The following is a 23,101-nucleotide window of genomic DNA, read 5'->3' as shown; positions in this document are numbered from 1 at the left end:
TCAAATCCACTGCAAACACAACAAAGAAGAACATGAGCGAGAATGAAGAGAGAGCAGAGATTGAACTTGAAGAGGGACGAGGCAGCATATCTGCATCTGAGAAGGATACGGTGGGCATGGAAATAACACTGTGGTTATTTATGAAGACCTTTAACAAAGTACATTTAAAAAAAAAGAAGCTGTAGGTAAAAAGTTGTAAATGTGTGTCAGGGTTGGCGCTTTGCATGCAAGTGAATTCACAAAGAGAATAATTCCGAATATCACATCCTCTCTTCACGCACTTGACTGTGTGAATACTTTTGGGGCAAACTACCAGTGGTGGAAAAAATGCTTTATTTAAGTAAAAGTATCAATACTGCAATGTAGAAATACTCAGTTACAAGTAAAAGTCCAGAATTCAAAATTTACTTTAAAAGTACAAAAGTATTGGTATCAAAATGTACTTAAAGTAACAAAAGTAAAAGTACTCTTGTAGATCGGCTATTTTCAAATGGCCGAAATGTATGCAGAGCTGAAGTGGTTAATGTATGTTTTGTATATATAATAATAAAAATCGACAAAGTAACTAGTAACTAAAGTTTTCAAATAAATGTAGTGGAGTAAAAGTACAATATTTGGATCTGAGATGTAGTGGAGTATAACTATAAGTATTGGAAATTGTAAATACTCAAGTAAAGTACAAATACCTCAAAATTGTACTTAGGTACAGTACTTAAGTAAATGTACTCGGTTACTTTCCACCACTGCAAACTACCCTGCAGTTATATGAATATGCCCTATACACATTTAATTTTACAAACGGTAAATATCCTCCATGTTTTACATGTCTGGGATTTATCCCATGAATGAGAAAAAAATTAACATTACATTAAAATAAATGCATAACTAACACAGCGGTGTGATGTAATATACCATAACCTGTGGCAAATATTTTCAGGGTTGGATACCAATCCTCATCAAGAAAAGAGAGTGCACCACCTTTGTAGAGGATTCTTCCAGGTAAACAATCTCTCCCCTTTATTGCAAAACAATAAACAGACAATACAAGTCGCTGGGTCCCCAGATGATTAGCTTAATGTGCAATATTGTTTTCTAACTCGACAGTAAACAAACCAACATACAGTATAAGTATTCTGCACATTTCGAAAGTGACAATAACACATTTTGTACCTTAAAAAAGACCATAACTGCCTCAGAACAAACCATAACATAAAAAATGATAAAACATTTGCCAAATTGTCAAATATTACTTAAGAAATATATTGAAAATAGCCGAGCATGTAGAACGTCTATTTTCACTGTAATATAGTGAATATTATATTGACTATAATATAGTAAAAAATAGCCAATAGATACATTATATGTGTGGAACCGAGTCAAACTTGCCTCAACTCCTACAATAGGCTCTATGCACGGCAGCCATATTGGGAATGAATTGGGCCCCTTCCTTACTTCCTTCACAGGTGTTACCAATGATACTAATGAAGGCTCTGTTCCATTTAGTGTGGCACAGTGGTTGTCTTATTTTCAAGGACCCCCATAACTCTGAGAGTGTACAAACAGTTACACACCCACCATAAGGGGCCATTTGGGAAACAAAATGGAGTGTTTCTAGTGACCAGAACAGAGCCTTCATTAGTATCATTGGTAACACCTGTGAAGGAAGTAAGAAGAGGCCCAATTTCTTTCCAATATGGCTGCTGTGCATAGAGCCTATTCCAAGTGCTTGTCAGGTTGGGGGGGTCCCCAGTTCAGATATGATTTTTTTTTTATTGGGGGGGGGGGGGTCGCGGCCTGAAAAGTTTGAGAACCACTGGTCTAGTTGATGTATTGCCCTATGTTGTCTCCCTCAGCGATGGCACACGATGCCAGTGTGGACGTCAGAGACATCTCCCGGAGTCTCTGGACCAGTCCATGGTCACACACTGGGACAGAGCCCTGCACTCCTCTGAGTATCCTACTGATGCCTTTGGTTGGCTGTGGTTTGAGGGGGTCAGCAGGTGGAGGCGCAGCTATGTACCCGTAAGTGTCTGAGAAATGTTCTCTGTCGCAGTGTTGTTCTCTGTCTTTGGCTATTCAAAAATATCAGATCTATTCACTCATAACTACAAACTTGTAGATCTGCTATTTTTGAAAAATCTTGAACATTTGTGCAAATCTTTGAATATGTATATTTTTAAAGCGAACATTTGTAACTCAAATCTTTGCTTCTGGGGGTGGGTCCCTGGAGGCCAAATCCATATCATTTTGGGGGTCTTTGACATGAAAAAGTTTGAGAACCACTGATGTAGCAACATTTTTTCTGTTAGGATTTAGAAGACATTTTGTAGGATCGGAACCTCAGGCCTTAATGGGTTAATACAATTTTTGTTTTAGTCATATTTTAGTCATCTGAAAAGTTTTAGTTTTTGTCTAGTTTTAGTCGACTAAATATCATAAGATTTTAGTCGACTAAATCTACAGTTGATTTAGTCGACAAAAATGTATTTTGGCGGTGCCTTGATGGCGTCGCAATGCCCGATTTTACACTTGGTTGCGTGCTGAAAATAGCTGATCTACAAGCTCACGTGTTCGCATCGTGACATGGTTTGAGCTTGTAGATCTGCTATTTTCAGAGCGCAACACCCAAGCGCAACCAAACATAAAATGACTTGTCTTTTAGTTCTACTGGATCTCTTCTCCACTAGTCCCTCCTTAACATTTGTTTTTATTTGCTGATGAAATTGTCAGTATATTTAGTCTTAGTTTTAGTCATCATAGCTTAGTTTTTGTTTAGTTTTTATTTAGTTTTTGTCAGTGAAAAAACATTTGTCGTCCCTCATCAATTTTAAATTCTTCAGTCAAGAGACTCACGATTTTAGATTCAAGATTATTTGTATTTATTAGTGCTTTTAGGCCCATGATGTTGAGGTAATTGAATAATCCAAATACATCATAAACTCAAATAAAATATGTTTTCCATTAGACCAGGATATTAGTCAGGTTTAGAATAGACACTACACTACACATTGCCATTGTCATAAGAAAATGTACATTTTGACATCATATTCTTTTCACTGTAGCTTTATTTTGTGTCCAGTGGTGTCAGTTCAGCAAAAGCTATGGCAAGGTAAGGGTTGCCAACTCCCAGAGATTAAAATAAGGGACACCTATCCTGGGCGCGGGGCAAAGCCGCGCAGCCGGAAGAAATGTGGGGGTCGACCCCCCAAAACCCCCGAAATGCATAGAAAACCATTATGCATTATACCTATAACACAATACAAACACAATGGTCTTACATCTGCATTAGGCTACTATTCATCTTCTTTTTTTTGGCAGGTATGGGTATGGCACCTGCCCTACCTTGCCATACCCAATAGGCTCTATACACAGCAGCCATATTGGAAAGAAATTGGGCCTCTTCTTACTTCCTTCACAGGTGTTACCAATGATGCTGATATCGTGCATGTTGGCTCACTAGAAACACTCCATTTTGGTTCCCAAATGGCCCCTTATGGTGGGTGTGTAACTCTGAGACAATGGAACCAATTGGACCCGTAAGGGTCCATTTGGTTCCAATATGGCTGCTGTGCATAGAGCCTATTGATGCCCCTGTGTATGTCTGTTTGTTTTTGGAAAAAAAAGGAAGCAATCCATATATTTGAACGGAAATTAATATTGTTATCCTATGCTTCACAATACTTTTTTTTTAAAACATAATACCAAAAAAATGGTATGACCATGACGGGCCGCAGAGACACTGCGTTGGGGCTGCATGCGGCCTGCGGCCCGCGGGTTGAGTAGCACTGCACTATAGGGTCGAAATATCATGCAGATGAATCTACTCCGCAAACCCTGACCCTGTTGATATGAAAGTCCTTAGTCTGTATTCAGTTTGATCATGTCCATCGCTGACGTCATCTCATTTTGCCTCTTTGATCACCTATAGCTCCTGCGTCTGTCCTGGGACACAGACCCCCGCACAATCTACGACCTGATGACAAGGGACAGGTCCAAGAATGGGTGGGGTTTGTCCAGCACCAACTTGATGGTTTCTGTGGTGGGAGGAGAAGGCAGTGCAGAGGTCAACGGCTGGGTTCGAGAGGTCCTCAGGCAGGGGCTGGTCAAAGCCTTGAGACGAACAGGTACAGTAGCTGTGGGGTTGTGTATATGTGGAAACTACAGTCATACCCCCAGTGATGGAAGAAGTACTCACATGTTTTTTTTTTAAGTAAAAGTACCAATACAGCAATGTAAAAATACTCTGTTTAAGTAAAAGTCTGGTATTAAAAATGTTGGTATTGGCATCAAAATATATTTAAAATATACTTAAAGAAGGGGTGCCGTGATTTTCAGTGATCCCCCCCCCCCTAAAACATAATCATCAGGTATTATGTTTATACTAGGAGGAAGATTTTTTTCAAAAAAGTGTACAGAAATGGTTAAAATTATGTTTTTATGTGGACACGCCTCCAGTTCATTAAGTATACCTGGTTCTCACCTTAGCACCTCCTCCACCACCCTAGCACCACCTGCCTGTCCTAGTCCCCCCTCCTCCTCCTGCCCACACCTGTTGTGTTATGATAATGAGGGGGAGGGTATATTTTTACTATGTCACTAAAGCGCTGTTTTTCTATTGGCACGTTTGACCCTCAAGGTTTCAGCCTCCAGGTAGAAACTCAAAATAGTCAGAGAAGACATAAAACACCATAAAAACACCACCAGGGGGCTTAATGAAGTTCTATCAACCTCATAGACACATGAAAAACAGAAAAAGTGCAAAACCATGGCACCACCTCTTTAAGTAAAAATTCTGTGTTAAAATGTACTTGAGTAAGGTATTGGCATCAAAATATATTTAATATATACTTAACGTACCAAAAGTAAAAGTACTCATTATGCTGAATGTCCCATTTCAAGTTTTCAAAATGCATGCTGGGGTTTAAGTGGTTGAACTGTGATTATCAAGCCATGTCTGAGAATCAGCTGTGAGTGTCTCGCTGCCTTTTCTACCACACAAATTCTCCCTCTTTATCTGTCCTCATCCTTGCTCACATACTGACATAATTCACAAAACACACGCACCCGCACCCGCACCCGCACACGCACACGCACACGCACACACACACACACACACACACACACACACACACACACACACACACACACAGGAGCCTGGATAGTGACAGAAGGCTTGTGTGAGGGCGTGGGGAGATGTGTAGGAGAGGCGGTGAGGGACTACAACGCCGCAGCCTCTTCTGACTTCCACAACAAGGTGGTGGCTCTGGGCATCGCTCCTTGGGGCCTCGTGCGCAACCGACAGCAGTTGGTCAACCCTCAGGTATACGCACGCACATCACAAGTTGAGTTGTTCTCCATTGAATACATTTTACTGTCATTCATGGGGGGTCCCCACCCAATGACAGAAAACAAACCAACATACTGTAACAGGGTATCTGCACAATTCTAATGTGACAATTTAAGGACCTTTAAGACCTTTTTAATACCTCTAAAATGAAAAAAATCACACCCAGTGTGAAGAGAGTGGTACGTGTTTTTACTCATTTTAACATCTTTTACGTATTTTTACTCAGTTTAAGTATTTTTACTCAGTTTAAGTATTTTTACTCAAAAGTGTGTGTGTGTGTGTGTGTGTGTGTGTGTGTGTGTGTGTGTGTGTGTGTGTGTGTGTGTGTGTGTGTGTGTGTGCGCGTGTGTGTGCGCGTGTGTGTGTGTTGCACTACTGTTTGTGTGTAATTAGTGTAACTGGTTGCATCTTTGTGTTGCAATCAGCCGCAGCTGTTGAGGTCATGGTGAAGTCGTGCTCAAACATACATACAGACAGACACACACACACACACATACACACACACACACGGACACGGACACGGACACGGACAAAGTCATGTATAGGAGTGGTTGGCACCACTCCAAAATCACACCCAGTGTGAAGTGGGCGGTGTGGTCATCACAGTGGTCATCACAGTGATCATCACAGTGATGGAAGCTCACTTAAAAAAAAAGTTTTTTTTTTAAGTGCATAGTCCTATTTATCGGTTATTAATTTCATCATGTGTCTCGCTAGCCAATCACAGTGCTGAATAGAGTCAGCCAATAGAGTCAGCCAATCACAGTACAGGTAGGGGTGTACTAATGTAGAGGGGGTGTACAATGGGTGTACAATGGGTAGCCAATCACAGTGCAGCAAATGTCAATGTCCCAACCCCACTTATAGGGGCGGCTACACCGCCCAATAATAATGGAACCGAGTCAAACTAAATGTTATGCCTCAACTCAGCTCCTACAATTCCAAGTGCTTGTCAGGGTGGGGGGTCCCCAGTTCAAATTATTTTGGGGGGGTTATTGCGGCCTGAAAGGTTTGAGAACCACTGCTGTAAATGACAGTCACTGCCACATGCAATTCCTGTTTTCTTCCATCTCAGGGCATCTCCAGTCGCTCCACACCCACCGCTAAGTACTCTGTGGAGAAAAGCACCGGACACTCCTGTTGTCTGGACAACAACTATGAGGCCTTCCTGCTGGTGGATGATGGGAGTGTAGGGCGCAGAGGCGGAGAGGCCATCTTCAGGCTCAATCTAGAGAACTACATCTCCCACCAACACACAGGCATCAGGGGTAAGAGATGGTGGATGGAAGAACCAGTGGTGGAAAAAGTACTCAAAATTGTTTGACTTGAGTAAAAGTATCAATACTGCAATGCAGAAATTGGCTACTCTGTTACAAGCAGGGTTGAGCTCTAGGGGGTACGGGCGGGTACGGCGTACCCTTAGTTCTGAGACTGTGGGGGCTGGGGGCTCGCGCGTGCTCCACATGCACTCACCGTCAGCGGCGGTCGTTAACACCTTAAAGTTTAAACAATAGCCTCTGAAGGTTCGCGCCGTCAGTGGCGAGACATTCTCAATAGCGTCTACCTGGCTGCTTTGCATAACATTAGGCTACTGGAGAAAAGCCATGGACTTGAATTGAATGTGCACTGCAGAGTGTGAGGGGGATTGCTTAGCAGAGCACCCAGTTCTCTGAGACAAGACAAAGACAAGGTGTCTGATTATTTTAACTGCTTATGTGTGGGTGAGTCTATGTAAAGGGATTTTATATAAAACTAAAAGGAAAATAAAATAATTGATTAATTGAAACAAAAATACAAACAACAAATTAACAATGCAACAAAATAATAAGAAATATAAATACATTAATAATCACATGTTGAATACAGTATTAGTAAGTGGCTATGTGCACATGCCTGCGCACGTGACGTCATAAAATACAGTACCCTTAGTTCAAAAATCCACAGCTCACCACTGGTTACAAGTAAACGTCCGGAATTCAAAATGTACTAAATTTACAAAAGTAGAGAGTACTCATTATGCAGGCATTTCACAAGTTTTATATACATTTTTTTGGTAAATAGCAGATCTACAAGCTCACAATGCGACGCAGTGTGAGCTTGTAGATCGGCTATTTTCAAATGGCCAAAATGTATACAGGGCTGAAGTGGGTAATGTATGTTTTGTAATAATAATCCACATCTACAAAGTAACTACTGTAGTAACTAAAGTTTTATAATAATTGTAGTGGAGTAAAAGTACAAAATTTGTCTCTTGGAGTAGTAGTAAAAGTACTGAAAATCTGAAATACTCGAGTAAAGTACAGTAAAAGTACCTTAAAACTGTACTTAAACAGTACTTGAGTAAAATGCACTTAGTTACTTTACACCGCTGCAAATGTATAATCCAAAAATCTAATACAAATCATAAAACATGGAAATATAAAATACATAGGCTACCAGTATGCATTATGAGAGATGTACATAATGTATGGTGCATCAGTGTGCAATAGTTATACATGAACTTAGCTGTAGAATACAACTCTCGTAGACGTATTTATGATTCTGACGTTTTCAATCTACGAGAGTTGTAGGGTTCACCCCCCATGGACACAGGGACTTTCTGCACTATGCCCCGTAGACACTCCAAACATGTACAAATTGAAAACAAAGGTGCTTACCCCCAAGCCCCAAATGTTAACTGTTGCTACGGGGTAGTAGTTTAATCTAATAATCCATATCTTTCAATAAAGAAGTGTTTTAATGCCGTCTGTGGCCGAACGCCATTTTTTCACCCTTGTTTACTTCCTGTTTACATTTAGAGTAATTCCGGGTTTCACCGGATGCGCCCCCTCACTACCGCCCATTGGGAACTTCCGACAGAATCGGCCACAGACGGCATTAAAACACTTCTTTATTGAAAGATATGGATTATTACATTAACTACTACCGCGTAGAGACAGTTAACATTTGGGGCTTGGGGTAAGCTCCTTTAGTTTCAATTTGTACATGTTTGGAGTGTCTACGGGGCATAGTGCCGAAAGTCCATGTCTCCATGGGGCGTGAACCCTACAACTCTCGTAGATTGAAAACGTCATAATAAATACGTCTACGAGAGTTGTATTCTACAGCTAACATGAACTATACTGTATATGGGGCAAAGAGAAAGGAGACAATCCAAAGTTGAATTATGATTTTTTTAAAATACATTTCTTTCCTACAGGCAGCGGCAGCATTGCCATTCCTGTCCTCTGCATGCTCATATCAGGACAGGCAACCATGCTGGAGGTATAGTCACTGCTTCTTGATGAAATAGTCATTCATACAATATCGCTTGGAAAAAGAATAGTGGATGTACAAGCTCGCTGTGTGGCACGAAGTGACACACTGTGAGCTTGTAGATCTGCTATTTTTGAATAGCCAACGCTGACATCTAAAATGACACAGATGCTTTGCGGGTTTAAATGGTTTGAAAAAATATATATATTCAAAGATGTGCACACATTTTCACAAGCTCATAGCTTGTATATATAAAAATTGTATATTATAAAATAAATATAAACTAGAAAAAGTGCTCCTCGGAGCACAGGTCTCCAGGTCAGGTAGGTTATTGTGGCCTCCTTGTGGCGCTATAATCGGCCAATATGAAAAGAGTGCCATTTATTCTTTGGTCTTTCACGGCAATCGGACACTGCATTCATGATTTGAGGCATTTTGTTTCAAAAATGTGTTTTGCTAAATTATACCTGCTGGTGGCGCTATAACAGGCCAATGAGAAAAGGGTGGCATTTCTTCCTCTTAGGCTTAGTGGGAATGTGCATGTGAAATTTCACGGAAATCGCAAGCTGCATTCATGATTTGAGGCATTTTGTTCAAAACGGACCAATCCTGCAAACTTTGGAAGCCAACCTTAGCGGATGGAATATGGGAAATTGTCCAGATCCATGTTGATGACATGACTATAGAGATACTCTGTACCGATTTGCATGACGTTTAGATAAAATCTGTAGAAGTAATATTTAAAAAATGTGTTTTGCACAAATCGGCCTCCTGGTGGCGCTATAACAGGCCCATGTGAACATTTTGAGGCAGAGGTTCTGAATTGGCATCCAAGGAGTGTGTGTGCACAGTTTCGCAGCGACCAGGCCAACAGTGCCGGAGATTAGCTGCTCACAGACAGATGGACACACGGACGGACACACGGACGGACACACGGACAGACACACGGACACATGGATGGACAGGGTGCAAAACATACTCTCTCGCCATGCCTTTCGGCCTGGCGGAGACAATAAAATACATACAACTGATGACAGATAAACCAATAATAAAGACTTACAAGGGGCAGAGCATTTATGAATTGGAAGTGTGTAAAGAAATACTGGTTCATACTATAAAAGTATTAACCAGTAGAGAAGCAATGTTGCATCATTTGTCTTTATACCTGCTTCTGTTTCTGTCTGTCTGTCTGTCTGTCTGTCTGTCTGTCTGTCTGTGTTACGTCCCTATAGTCTAGAGGAAGAAGGGATGCAACATAAATTGGGAGTGAAACCCATTTTTATTAATAGCTTAAGATAATTACAGAAAATAAAATACTTAGCGACACTTTAGCCAAAAGCATAGGACACACGGAGCAAATCAGGGAAATAATCATAACAGTCCTAAACCTAATCTTAAGTGTTAAACACTAACCTGACAAACACAAAATAAAGTACAATCCAGTCCTAGATTCTCTACTCTACTATAATCTAACAAAACATGACTTTATACAAAAAGCTGGCTTCCGTGGTCCATTGCTTTCACCTGATACACATTTACTAAAGAACTCAAAATGCAGTAACTTAAACACAAAGAGTGTGTGTGTGGGTGGACAGCACTACTGCAAGTGCTGCCAGAGACCGAAGGTGTTCACAGATCTTAAATAGTCTTCTCCAGGTTTCTCCACCCAATCACAAAGCAGCAAGGGTGATTGGCAGCCAGCAATCAGGAAATGCTCAGCACCTGGTACCTGGAAACACTCCACTCACACAATCCCCACACATACACTGACATAAACCCCACACACACTGACACACAACTCTACTGCATACTCACACTCGTAACACCCCCACACTTAAAAACAAACTAGGTTTGTTAATAAACCCACTTCCGAAAACTAAGTTTTACCTGACCCACAGGCTTAAATTGAAAAGTGGCAAAAATCACCACATTTCCTAAAGTAATGAAACCACTACCTACACCAAAGTAGTGGTACATCACTTTACACAGGTGTTCTTCTGAAAACTAAGGTTTACCTGACCCACAGGCTTAATTTGAAAAGTGGCAGAAACTACTCAAACGAGCATTACCTGACCCACAGGCTTAATTGAGAAGTACAAAAATCACCACATTTCCTAAAGTAATGAGACCACAACCTACACCAAAGTAGTGGTACATCACTTAACACAGGTAATGAAACCACTGGGTAAATGATAACATCACATACAAGTAGAATAGTGCTAAAGAACACAGAGTAGCAAATTTCATTAAATAACTCTAAGTAATGAACATTTCTACATACGAAATAGCACCTATTACTACATTTTACACAACCGAGTGGTGATAGTGCTACAGAACAGAATAGCGAATGTCATTAAATACCTCCAAGTAATGAACATTCCTACATAACAAAATAGCACCTATCACTACATTCTAACTGAACTCAGTAGAAATCAATACATCACACCACAACTGAGTATTGATCACCACATCTCAACAAAGTCTCAAAATGGGTTGACGAGTATTACAGTGAGTGGATACACTTATTGGGGTGACTGACCTGATGGAAACTGAGGGGAGCAGAAGTTGCCACCCTTATTAGCACCGTAGCATCAGAGCCTCAACTCTGTGCCAAACTCCAGACTCCACTGTGCTGGGGGAGAACCGTTTTTTCCAGCATGGATACGGGGGGCTTCCACCTAGCCTAGGCCCCAGCATCAGCCCCCTAACCAACCGGAGCGCTCCTCACGACTCCGTAACGTGTTACCCCCTCACAGCTACAGCAGACGCTTTCTCACAAGCGTAATCGGGCCGGGTCGGCAAAACCAGAACCCTCATCTCCACCAGGCCAAACAACAACCCCTGCTAATTATAAACAGATTGCACCCACCAATCGGATGTAAATGAGTTCATTAAAGATCCCGGACGAGCCCCCATATGTTACGTCCCTATAGTCTAGAGGAAGAAGGGATGCAACATAAATTGGGAGTGAAACCCATTTTTATTAATAGCTTAAGATAATTACAGAAAATAAAATACTTAGCGACACTTTAGCCAAAAGCATAGGACACACGGAGCAAATCAGGGAAATAATCATAACAGTCCTAAACCTAATCTTAAGTGTTAAACACTAACCTGACAAACACAAAATAAAGTACAATCCAGTCCTAGATTCTCTACTCTACTATAATCTAACAAAACATGACTTTATACAAAAAGCTGGCTTCCGTGGTCCATTGCTTTCACCTGATACACATTTACTAAAGAACTCAAAATGCAGTAACTTAAACACAAAGAGTGTGTGTGTGGGTGGACAGCACTACTGCAAGTGCTGCCAGAGACCGAAGGTGTTCACAGATCTTAAATAGTCTTCTCCAGGTTTCTCCACCCAATCACAAAGCAGCAAGGGTGATTGGCAGCCAGCAATCAGGAAATGCTCAGCACCTGGTACCTGGAAACACTCCACTCACACAATCCCCACACATACACTAACATAAACCCCACACACACTGACACACAACTCTACTGCATACTCACACTCGTAACAGTCTGTCTGTCTCTCTCTCTCTCTCTCCCTCCCCAATATCTTCACCAGCGGGTAGACGCGTCTCTGAGGAACTCCACACCCTGGCTGGTGCTGGCAGGTTCAGGAGGCGTGGCCGACCTCTTGAGTGACATGCTGGAGAGCCTATCACCTTTCCCTGCTGTTCAGACGTTCTCCAATGCGGGTCCTAGTGTTGATCTGAAGGTCAGAGTGGCAGAGCGGGTCAGGAGACACTTCCCTTCTGAAGCACAGACAGACACGCTTATTGAACAGGTATGAAAGGGCAGTGGATGGTGCACAGTAATGAGGCTTTCAACACACCCTTAACATTAACCCATTCAAACTGGGAACACATCTGTGTCATTTTTAGATCTCTTTGGCCATTCAAAAAATAGCAGATTTACAAGCTCGTAGCGTGGCACCGAGTGCCACGCTACGAGCTTGTAGATCTGCTATTTTTAGAAAAATCTTGAAAATGTGTGCAAATCTTTGAATATATATTTTCTAAAGCGAACATTTGTAACTCAAATCTTTGCTTCTGGCGGTCCCTGGAACAAAATATTTTGCGATGGGGGTCCGCGGCCAAATACATATCATTTTGGGGGTCCTTGACATGAAAATGTTTGAGCACCACTGATATAAAAACATATGTTTTTTTCCCCAGAAGCAAAGATTTGAGTTACAAATGTTTGCTTTAAAAATATATATATATTCAAAGATTTGCACACATTTTCATTATTTTTTCAAAAAAATAGCAGATCTACAAGCTCTATGAGCTTGTAAATCTGCAATCTATTAGGCCAATAGGCTTTTCTGAATGCACATAGTTGTTCCAGAACATGTGTTCCCTGTTGACTTAGCCAACAACAGGGATGGTGTTATTTGTCTGTTTTCAGAAGTTACTACATTTTTTCTTTTTAATTTACTATTTCTATGTACTATTACTATAACTTATCCAGAGTCAGACAGGGTAATGGATGGTCTTTGGATGCCGTTTGTATGTCTCTGCATGCTCATGAAATTTACAATTTAGGCTTTTAGCAGGCGCTCTTAATCCAGAGCGATTTACAGTAAGAAAGGTAAACACAGGTAATACATCAAATACATAGAAATAGTAATCTAGGATCATAGGTAAACCAAGAACCTATCATCAGTCTAAACAGTGTAATATTAAAACAATATATATGTACATTAAAAAAGCTATACAAACTATAGGATGCCAGGTCAACAGATGGACCTGGCATCTGTCTACATAACATGCTATCTACATTTGAATGTATGGTGAAAGCTAGTTAGTAGGCCTAACTAGCTTTTAGCTTAATTCCTGGATGTGACTCTGGTATCTTGCAGTGGGGAAAATAGTAGAATTTACCCCAAACCTTACAAGGTCTCTGTGCCTGTGGCATGCTGTTAGCTCAGTGGGTGGGGATGTACAGTACATCATGTGTCACAGGTTTGAATCTGGCTGACAATATTTGTCGCATCATTGCAAGTCATCCTCTCTGTCTTGCGTTGCACTGTGCCAAACAGAGCAGAACGTCTATCAGTTGTGTATGTAATAAACAGAATGCCGTCATGAGATTGCAGTTCCTGTTTACAGTTCATTACAGAAATTGCAATCCTGTAACCCTTAACCTTGACCCTCAGGCTCTGAGCATCTACCAGAACAGGGAGCTGATAACAGTCTACCATGGAGAGCAGGAGAGGCCAGATGACTTTGATACAGTCCTGCTCAAGGCCCTGGCAAGAGGTACTGTATATAAAAATAATCAGTATTATTATGTTATGTTATGTTATTTGTTATTTGGCCATTGGTGCCATCAACTTGGCAAGGAAAGCTCAGATACATGACTGGCATATCCTGCATGACACTACAATGACAACAGCCCCTCCAAACCCTTGCAATATAGTCTCTGTTGCCTGTTGCCTCCCACAATTTTCGAATGCTTCCGGTCATACAGTCTGGAGCACGGAAGCAGATGTGACGCCTCCTCCCCGCTTCCGTTTTGTCTTTACAGTCGCACAAATGTATCTGAATATGAATCAAAATCATCTAAGCAAGTAGCTTGCTGCTTAGGTAAGGTAAGGTAAGGTAAACTTTTATTGTCCCGAAGGAAATTTGTTTTGGGCTTTAACCCCAGCTGCAGCCACACGTAAAACAATGACAATACAAAATACAAAATACAAAATACATAACAGGGGGGGGGAGGGGGACAACATTACACAAGTGCACAGATAGTGATCGGTCTACTCTTAATGGTCACTGCAGGGCCTCATTTAGCATTTTAGTTGCCACAGGAACAAACGATTTTTTGAATCGTACATAATTCCATCTAGGTTCGCTATACCTTCTCCCAGAGGGCAGCATTACAAACTGTCCATGTAAAACATGGGTAGCATCACTGACTATTTTCTGAGCTTGTCTTAGCGTGGCCTGCTCGTAAATAGACTGTAGAGAGGGGAGTTGTCTTACTCCTATGATTTTCCCTGCAGTCTGCACCAATCGGAGCAATTTGGACCTCAGTTGCACTGAGAGGTTGCCAAACCAAACTGTGATGCCAAATCTGACCAGACTTTCCAAGACCGCTCGGTAGAACACTAACATAAACTTTTGGTCAACACCATGAACCCTGAGACGGCGGAGGAAATGCAGTCTTTGCTGAACTTTACTACAGAGACTGTCCACATGTGTATTCCACGTTAGCGTGTTGTCAATGCTAATGCCCAAGTATTTATATGAGGAGACCTGTTAGATGGTCGAGTCATGGATGACCACAGGCCACAGCTGACGCTGTGACGCTGCTTCCGTGTGCGCTGCTCGGCGGCTGCACCGCGACCTGAGAGTTTGCTTGTGTGCCTTATTGTTTAGTTATTTGTATTGTCCGTGTCTATATGTCGTCACATGTAAAGATGTGCAATGTCGCCAAGATGAGAGCCGCAGAGGTAGCTCTGCTGATCCTGGTCATTTGTAACTTCTGTGGAAAGTGCTGGTCGATAGAACCGGGGACTCGGCTCGAGACAAACATCTGGCGTGAAAACGGCGCTACCGGGATCGTCCATGTGTACAGCCGAGCTGCACTACTGGCATTACGGCCGCCGGAGCCGAACACAACGGCGGGCCACGTCCACTTGCCGGTGTTGGATGACATACCCGTGGAACTGATCCGAGGAAAGAGGAGGAGGAGACGAGGAAAAAGAGGGGGAATTCGAAACCGTTTACGGAGGAGATTCACCCGCCCCCCGCTCCCCTTTATCGTTCTGGCCAACGTGCGATCCTTGGATAACAAAATCAGCACGATAAGAACATACACAAGGTACAGCTACGAATTTCGTGAGGCATCACTGTTATGTTTCACTGAAAGCTGGTTAAAACCATCAAAACTAGACTCACTCTATGAGGTCCCCGGATTCACTCTGGTGCGACTGGACAGAGGTGGAGGGAGTGGTTACGGTGGAGTATGTGTGTACATTAATGATCTCTGGTGTCGATCCCATTCCGTCAAACTCGGGATATGCGACGATCCCAACGTGGAAATCCTGGGCATGACTTTAAGACCGTTCTATCTCCCCCGCAAATTTGGGTGCATTCTACTGTTCATAGTCTATGTGCCTCCTAAAGGGCCAGGAAGAGCAGCACAGGCAGCAAAAACCATTGCTGACTGTGTACATGGACTACAACTACAGTACCCAGAGGCACCAGCAATCGTACTTGGAGACTTGAACCAGTGTTATCTAGACACTGTGTTGCCAGGATTTGTACAGTATGTCAAGGATGCGACTAGGAAAAATAACATTCTGGACAAGTGTTATGTGAACATTCCAGATGCATATGTTGCCAAGGTAGGCCCGCCTATATTGACCTCTGACCATAATGTTGTGTACATGACTCCAGTTTATAAGTCAAAACTGAAGAGAGGAAAGGTGGAGAAGAAAGTAGTTAGGACATGGACAAATGAAAGCAAGGAACAACTAAAAGCATGCCTGGACTGTACAGATTGGGACACTTTTAGAGATGGTTCATTGGACGAAATAACCACAGTTACAAATGATTACATTAATTTTTGTGTACAGCTGGTTGTTCCTACAAAGGAAATTAAAATCTATCCGAACAATAAAACATATGTGACCAAGGACATAAAGAATATAATAAATGAAAGGAAAACAGCCTTCATAAGCAAAGATTTCGGTGCACTCAAATTGACAGAAAATAAGCTAAAAACAAAAATGAGGCAGGCAAAATTGGCACATAGACAGCACCTAGAGGATGCGTTCAAAGCTAAAAATCACAAAAAGGCGTGGGATACTATGAAATCCATGACAGGAATGTCAGCCCCAACCAAACCTATTGTGACAGACAATGAACTTGGCTTTGCCAATGACCTAAATACTTTCTATGCCAGATTCGAATCATTGGGCGATTCCTCTAAGTGCACTGAAATACTTAAGGCTGTAACACCTGCCCCCTCAGACAGAATTATCATCACTGAAGAGGATGTCAGGAAAGTGTTTCGGTGTACTAACACAAGGAAAGCTAATGGGCCGGACGAGTGCAGTGCTTTTCTCCTCAAAAACTTTGCATCCGAGTTGGCTCCTGTGTGGCAACCAATATTTCAAACCTCTGTAGACACACATATAATTCCTCTGTGTTGGAAAACCTCACACATAAAACCATTACCCAAAATCCAATGTCCAAAAGAACATAAGGATTATAGACCCATAGCTCTTACTTCAGTGACCATGAAATCACTGGAAAGAATACTGTTGCAACATCTTGTGAGTATAACTAAAGACACATTTGACCCCTGTCAGTTTGCTTATAAGAAAGGTTGCGGTACAGAGGATGCGGTTGTCACACTGGTCCACTTCATTACAAAACACCTAGATAAGTCTAATAAGAATCATGCAAGGGTGCTGTTCTTAGACTTCTCTTCAGCCTTCAATACAATACAGTCTGATATTCTGGTGTCAAAGATGGTACAGTTGGAACTGAATCCATACTTAATTCACTGGTATGCTTCCTTCCTTACTAACAGAGTACAGAGGGTGAAAGTGAACAAAACCCTCTCCTCAGCATTAACCACTAATGTTGGTGCTCCCCAGGGTTGTGTAAGCTCAGCTGTATTGTTCACCCTTTACACTGACAGCTGTAGTACTGAGAAATGTCTGTCTGAATGTCGCACTGACAAGCCAGACCAATACATTCTAAAGTACTCTGATGATACAGTTTTGATTTCTCTTTTGGATAGTTCCAGTGATCCTGGACTGCACCAACACAGAGTAAATAAGGTGGTGGAATGGAGTGATAACAACGCTCTTATCATTAACACAAAAAAGACAGAAGAGATTGTTTTTGGTGCCCCACTAGAGATACACAGATCCCCTATTACTATTCATAGTGAACAGATCAACCAGGTATGTTCGTATACATACCTAGGAGTAGTAATAGACCACCTTTTGTCATGGAAAGACCAGATTGAATCAGTGGGTAAGAAGACAAAACAAAGAGTCTATTTCCTTCGCCGTCTGAGATCTTTTGGTGCTAGTAGACAGATTCTTCTTTTGTTTTTCACTTCTGTTATTATGAGTGTCCTGCAGTACTGTAGTACCACCTGGTATGGATGTCTGTCTGTAGCTTTAGTTTAAAGTCACAACTGCTGCAACAAGTGAACATTTGTTCAAAGATTGTTGGACAACCACTTCAGAGGCTCTATACATCTACGTATGATAACAGTATGATAAGGTTGGCAAGGAATATCACTGCAAACACTAGCCATGCTTTGTATGGAGAATATAGGTTGCTGCCTTCAGGAAGGAGATACAGTGTTCCTACATACAATAAGGTCAAACTGAAGAGGTCCTTTGTCCATCAGACGACATTGAGGCTTAATCAGGAGTTATAAGCCAGGGGTAGGCTGAGTGGTGGACATTGCTCTTGTCTTTGCATGTCTTTATGTATGTATTTGTATTTTGTTGTTTTCTTGTGTCATGTCAAATGTGTGTACTGTTATATGTTGCATACATGGCTGTTTCTGGGTCGCAAGACAAATTTCAGTGCAAACTGACAAAGTATTATCGTATCGTATCGTATCGTGTCACCTATACTCCTAGGGTCAAACACCATCTCCTGTGTCTTCCTCACATTGAGAACAAGGTGGTTGTCATCGCACCATGCTACAAACCTCTGAACCTCTGAAAAATAGGTAGCTAAATCTCTATCTTTACCCAGTAGGGATAGGATGGCAGTGTCGTCCGAGAATTTAATAATGTAATTATTCGGGTTACCGCTTCTGCACTCATTTGTGTATAAGGTGAATAGGACGGGTGAGCTAACGCAGCCCTGCGGTGCTCCAGTACTCAAGGTTCTGGGCTCTGACATGGTACCGTTCACACTGACCCTTTGTGTACGTTCAGTTAAAAAAGAATAATACCACCTGATAATAAGGGGGTGGACATTAAGGTCCCTCAACCTCGTAATTAAGATATGTGGCTGTATTGTATTAAAAGCTGAACTGAAATCCACCAGAAGAAGGCGTGCATAAGCAGTGTTCTTTCCTAAGTGTTTCAAAAGGAAATAATCTAAGGCCAGAACTGCATCCTCTATGCCTCTGTTACTCCTGTAAGCAAACTGAAAGGTGTCCAATGAACAATCAACCGCTGCCCTCAGTAAACTGATAATGATTTTCTCAAAACATTTCATAATCACTGAGGTCAAAGCGACTGGGCGATAGTCATTATTTTCCTTGCAGCATGTTTTTTTGGGAACAGGGATTATAATAGAGTCTTTCCAGGTGGACGGAACAGTACATGAGTCCAGTGACTTTTGGTAGATGGGACACCAAGCCTCTGCAAGTTCCTGACTGCATGAGTGCAGCAGCCGGCCACATATTCCATCTGGACCTGAGGCCTTTCGGGGACATGTGCGTGCAAACATCTTCTGGACTTCATGTAGATCCACAGTAATTCCCAGATCACTGTGTGTGGGTACAGACTCAAGGGCAGCTATTTTCTCCTGCAGGAAATCAGCTGTTTCAAATCTTGCATAAAAGTTGTTTAGTTCATTGGCCTTTTCCTTTTCATTCGAAACACTAAGGCCCTTCTTTGCTGGAGCCATGTTGGTCATGGCTTTCATAGATTCCCACATTTTTTTGGAATTAGCAGTATGCCTCAAACTTCTCCTTCTCTTTCCGTTTAGCATCCCCAATCTTTTGATTGATCTCTTTCTGGATATTCCTCATAGTTACCAGGTCTCCACTTTTAAACGCTCTATGTTTCTTAACCAGGCACTCTTTAATTTCCCTTGAGATGTAGGGTTTATGGTTATTGTTTTTTTTGTCAACACGTTATCTTTACAGAATTTAATGTATTCTGTCATCGTATCTGTAGCCTCCTCCAAGTCTAGGCTGTGGAAAAGGCTCCAGTCCGTGCAGCAAAAGCAACCTTTGAGCGTTTCTATGCTGTCATTGTCCCACACATGAATAGTTTTAACTTGTGGTTTACTGCTTTTAAGCAGTGACTTATATGTGGGAATCAAGTGGACAACATTGTGATCAGACATGGTAAATGGGGGTTTAGCAGTGGACAGTGGAGGTTTAGCCTCAGCTACATAAGCATTCTTTACATTGCCATAACATTTATCTAAAATGTTTTTACCCCTTGTCTTACAATCAACATACTGCTGAAAACCAGGTAGCACAGATTCAAGCGTAGCAGAAATGGAAATGAAAAACTTTAATGTAAAGATATTTTAAGATTCCTGTCTCGGATTTCGGGAGATGTAGTTCCAGACTCCATATAGCAATCGGAGATAATGGAATAGTTGGCTGTCTACGGTCGGCTGCTACAATTCAACTATGAAGAAGTGGGGCCTGGCAGACAACGCAGCATACCAAGTGTGGTGAGCCTGAGCAGACTGCCGAACACATGATCGCCACCTTCCCCTGTAAAGACCACCTTCAGTGGTCCCTAGTGGGACCAGAGACATGGGTGTACACGACACTGAGTTTGAGGATGATACATGAAAGAAGATGTTATGTTATGTTAGGGTATATAATTAACATTGTGTGTGTGTGTGTGTGTGTGTGTGTGTGTGTGTGTGTGTGTGTGTGTGTGTGTGTGTGTGTGTGTGTGTGTGCGCGCGTGTGTGCGTCCATGCGTGTAGCATGCAATAAGAACCGTGCATCTTATGACGCCAGACTTCACACGGAGGATCTGAAGCTAGCTGTCACCCTGAACAGAGTGGACATCGCCAGGAGTGAGTTCTTCAATGGTGACATCAATTGGATGGTGAGAAACATCACAAGATACCTGAATGTTGAAGTCACACAAATATTGCTACTGTAGATTTGGAGTTACTTTAATAGTTCCACTGTGGCTACTGTCACGGTGGCGAATTTCGCAATTCTGGGGCTCCAAGCAGAGCTCAAGTTTAGATTTTTAGGAGAGTACAGTAGCTATACATGCCCACAGCAGAGTAACGCCAACTATTTTCAACAACTTTAAAGGAGAATTTAACTCAGATCAAGAGTCCATTGAATTCCAATGAAGTTGCCAGGTGTGCGACCGTGTGATATCTGTGATTTTCCCGAAAAAAAAAAGCTTATCTACAAGCTCAGCATGTAATAGGTTGTATTTTAATGTCACCATGACAAAATATATAGCCTACTTTTACAAAAGAATCTGTGCTGATTAGTGCCAACAAGAGTATATTTTATTCATGAGTATGTTTTGACCACTTTAAATATCGGTTAAGACAACAACATTTAAGATGGCTGGCGGTTTAATTGATGACAAAACATCACTGCGTGCATTGCAGTTCAGTGCAGATACTGACATGATACTGATCATGATACTGACATGATACTGACCATGATACTGACCATGATACTGACCATGATACTGACCACCATGATACTGACCATGATACTGGCCATGATACTGACATGATACTGACATGATACTGACCATGATACTGACATGATACTGACCATGATACTGACCATGATACTGACCATGATACTGACATGATACTGACCATGATACTGACCATGATACTGACATGATGCTGACCATGATACTGACATGATACTGACCATAATACTGACCATGATACTGGCCATGATATTGACATGATCCTGACCGTGATACTGACCATAATACTATTTATGATATTGACATGATACTGAAAATGCTTCGGCCACTGTGATACTGACCATGATACTGATCATGATACTGACCGTGATACCGACCGTGATACCGACCGTGATACCGACCATGATACCGACCATGATACTGACATGATACCGATCATGATACCGATCATGATACTGACCATGCCTTTATTTTTTTAAGTAAATTTTCTTTTACCATCAGATAGAGCTCATGGAGACCTTCAAAATTATAAATGAAAGCCAGTTTTGTCAAAAATGTCCTTTTTTTCTGCTCTACACCTTAAAAAAACAACAACTAAACAAACAGCTAGATAATCTGTCCCTGTTGACCTCCATTCTGTCCGACAGAATCGAGACCTAGACGACTGCATGACGGAGGCACTGGTCAACGACAAGCCCCATTTTGTGCGACTCTTCACCGAGAACGGCTTCAACATCCAGGCCTACCTGACCTATGGCAGGCTGGAGAGCCTCTACCGCTCGGTGGCCAAGGGCACGCTGGCCTACAAGCTGCTAGTTGAGCGCCTGGAGGAGCGGAAGAAGAGGACAGGGATCTGTGTGCCAATGGAGTGTGTGAAGGAGCCGCCAGAGCGGCTTAAAACAAGGAGAGAGATCAGCCTGTATGAGGTGGGGTTTAGAGAAATAATGTTGTATCTCCATTTTCTAACTTGTTGTGTTTTTTCATAAGTTAACGCTCTACTCGATCATACTACAGCGTCACACAAAAGCATGAAAGGTAGAAGATCTACAAGCTCGAAACGCGGCGCAAAGCATCGCGTTTTGAGCTTGTAGATCTGCTACCTTTGCTATTTTTTTATTCGAATCCTGAAATGTTGAATCCTGGATTCTCCCAAATCCAGGAAAAATGACAATCCAGGTGATTGTCAGGAGACAAGACATGACTTAAAGGACAACTTCAGCCATTTTCACATTCTTCATGTAATTCGTCCTCACTAATGCTCATTATACAAATTCAAAAAATCTATTCGGCCTGTGTCAGGAGGGCTGCAGACACTTCAGACACACGCCTACCAGTGACATCATCATTAGGCAGGTTTTTTTTTGTTGACCCTGTTTTTATTTGGACAAAGCCACTTTGTTGGTTTAAGAGGAAATTTGGCCTTTGTGATAAGTTTGTCTTATTTCCTTCTTTTTAAATATATATTATTATTGTTTTGCCTCTTCCCTGTGTCTCCAGTTGTCAGGTGTCTTGAGGACGTTATTGGGCAAAGAGAAGCCATTCTACTGCCGTGCTCTGGGTCTGGAAGACTTCACCTCTGGCAGGAGGTCTCTGAGGGTACTAACTCCTCACAAAACTGCTACCATTATTTTATCTTTAACCCATTAACTCTTTAAAGACGGGGTGCCGTGGTTTTCAGTGACCCCCCCCCCTACCTACAACATAATCATCAGGTATTATGGTTATACTAGGAGGAAGATTATTTTCAAAAAAGTGTACAGAAATTGTTAAAATTATGTTTTTATGTGGACACGCCTCCAGTTCATTAAGTATACCTGGTTCTCACCTTAGCACCTCCTCCACGACCTTAGCACCACCCACCTGTCGTCCCTCTTCCTCCTCATGCCCACACCTGTTGTGTTATGATAATGAGGGGGAGGGTATGTTGTCACTAAAGCACTGTTTCTCTATTGGCACGTTTGACCCTCAAGGTTTCAGCCTCCAGGTAGAAACTCAAAATAGTCAGAGAAGACATAAAACACCATAAAACCACCGGGGGGCTTAATGAAGTTCTATCAACCTCATAGACACATGAAAAACAGAAAAAGTGCAAAAACATGGCACCAGCT

At 41.9% G+C, this 23,101-nt stretch overlaps 1 protein-coding gene across 1 annotated transcript in view; it reads left to right on the top strand.

Moving 5' to 3' along the window:
• The window catches only part of LOC311053291 (transient receptor potential cation channel subfamily M member 4-like), a 37,874-nt gene continuing 14,773 nt past the window's right edge, over positions 1-23,101 (top strand). The window contains exons 1-12 of the mRNA XM_084068749.1: positions 1-110; positions 938-999; positions 1,854-2,022; positions 3,929-4,124; positions 5,151-5,320; positions 6,423-6,615; positions 8,547-8,611; positions 12,177-12,398; positions 13,773-13,875; positions 20,284-20,408; positions 21,641-21,919; positions 22,491-22,589. Coding sequence (XP_083924875.1) covers positions 33-110; positions 938-999; positions 1,854-2,022; positions 3,929-4,124; positions 5,151-5,320; positions 6,423-6,615; positions 8,547-8,611; positions 12,177-12,398; positions 13,773-13,875; positions 20,284-20,408; positions 21,641-21,919; positions 22,491-22,589 — 1,761 coding nt within the window. The 5' untranslated portion in view covers positions 1-32. The remainder of the gene's footprint in view (positions 111-937; positions 1,000-1,853; positions 2,023-3,928; positions 4,125-5,150; positions 5,321-6,422; positions 6,616-8,546; positions 8,612-12,176; positions 12,399-13,772; positions 13,876-20,283; positions 20,409-21,640; positions 21,920-22,490; positions 22,590-23,101) is intronic.

This window comes from Gymnoscopelus microlampas (assembly GCF_963454915.1).
Source record: "Gymnoscopelus microlampas genome assembly, chromosome: 10".
Taxonomy (NCBI): Eukaryota; Metazoa; Chordata; class Actinopteri; order Myctophiformes; family Myctophidae; genus Gymnoscopelus; species Gymnoscopelus microlampas.
Note: the sequence above shows the minus strand (reverse complement) of the source record. Positions and strands in the feature narration are given on the sequence as shown.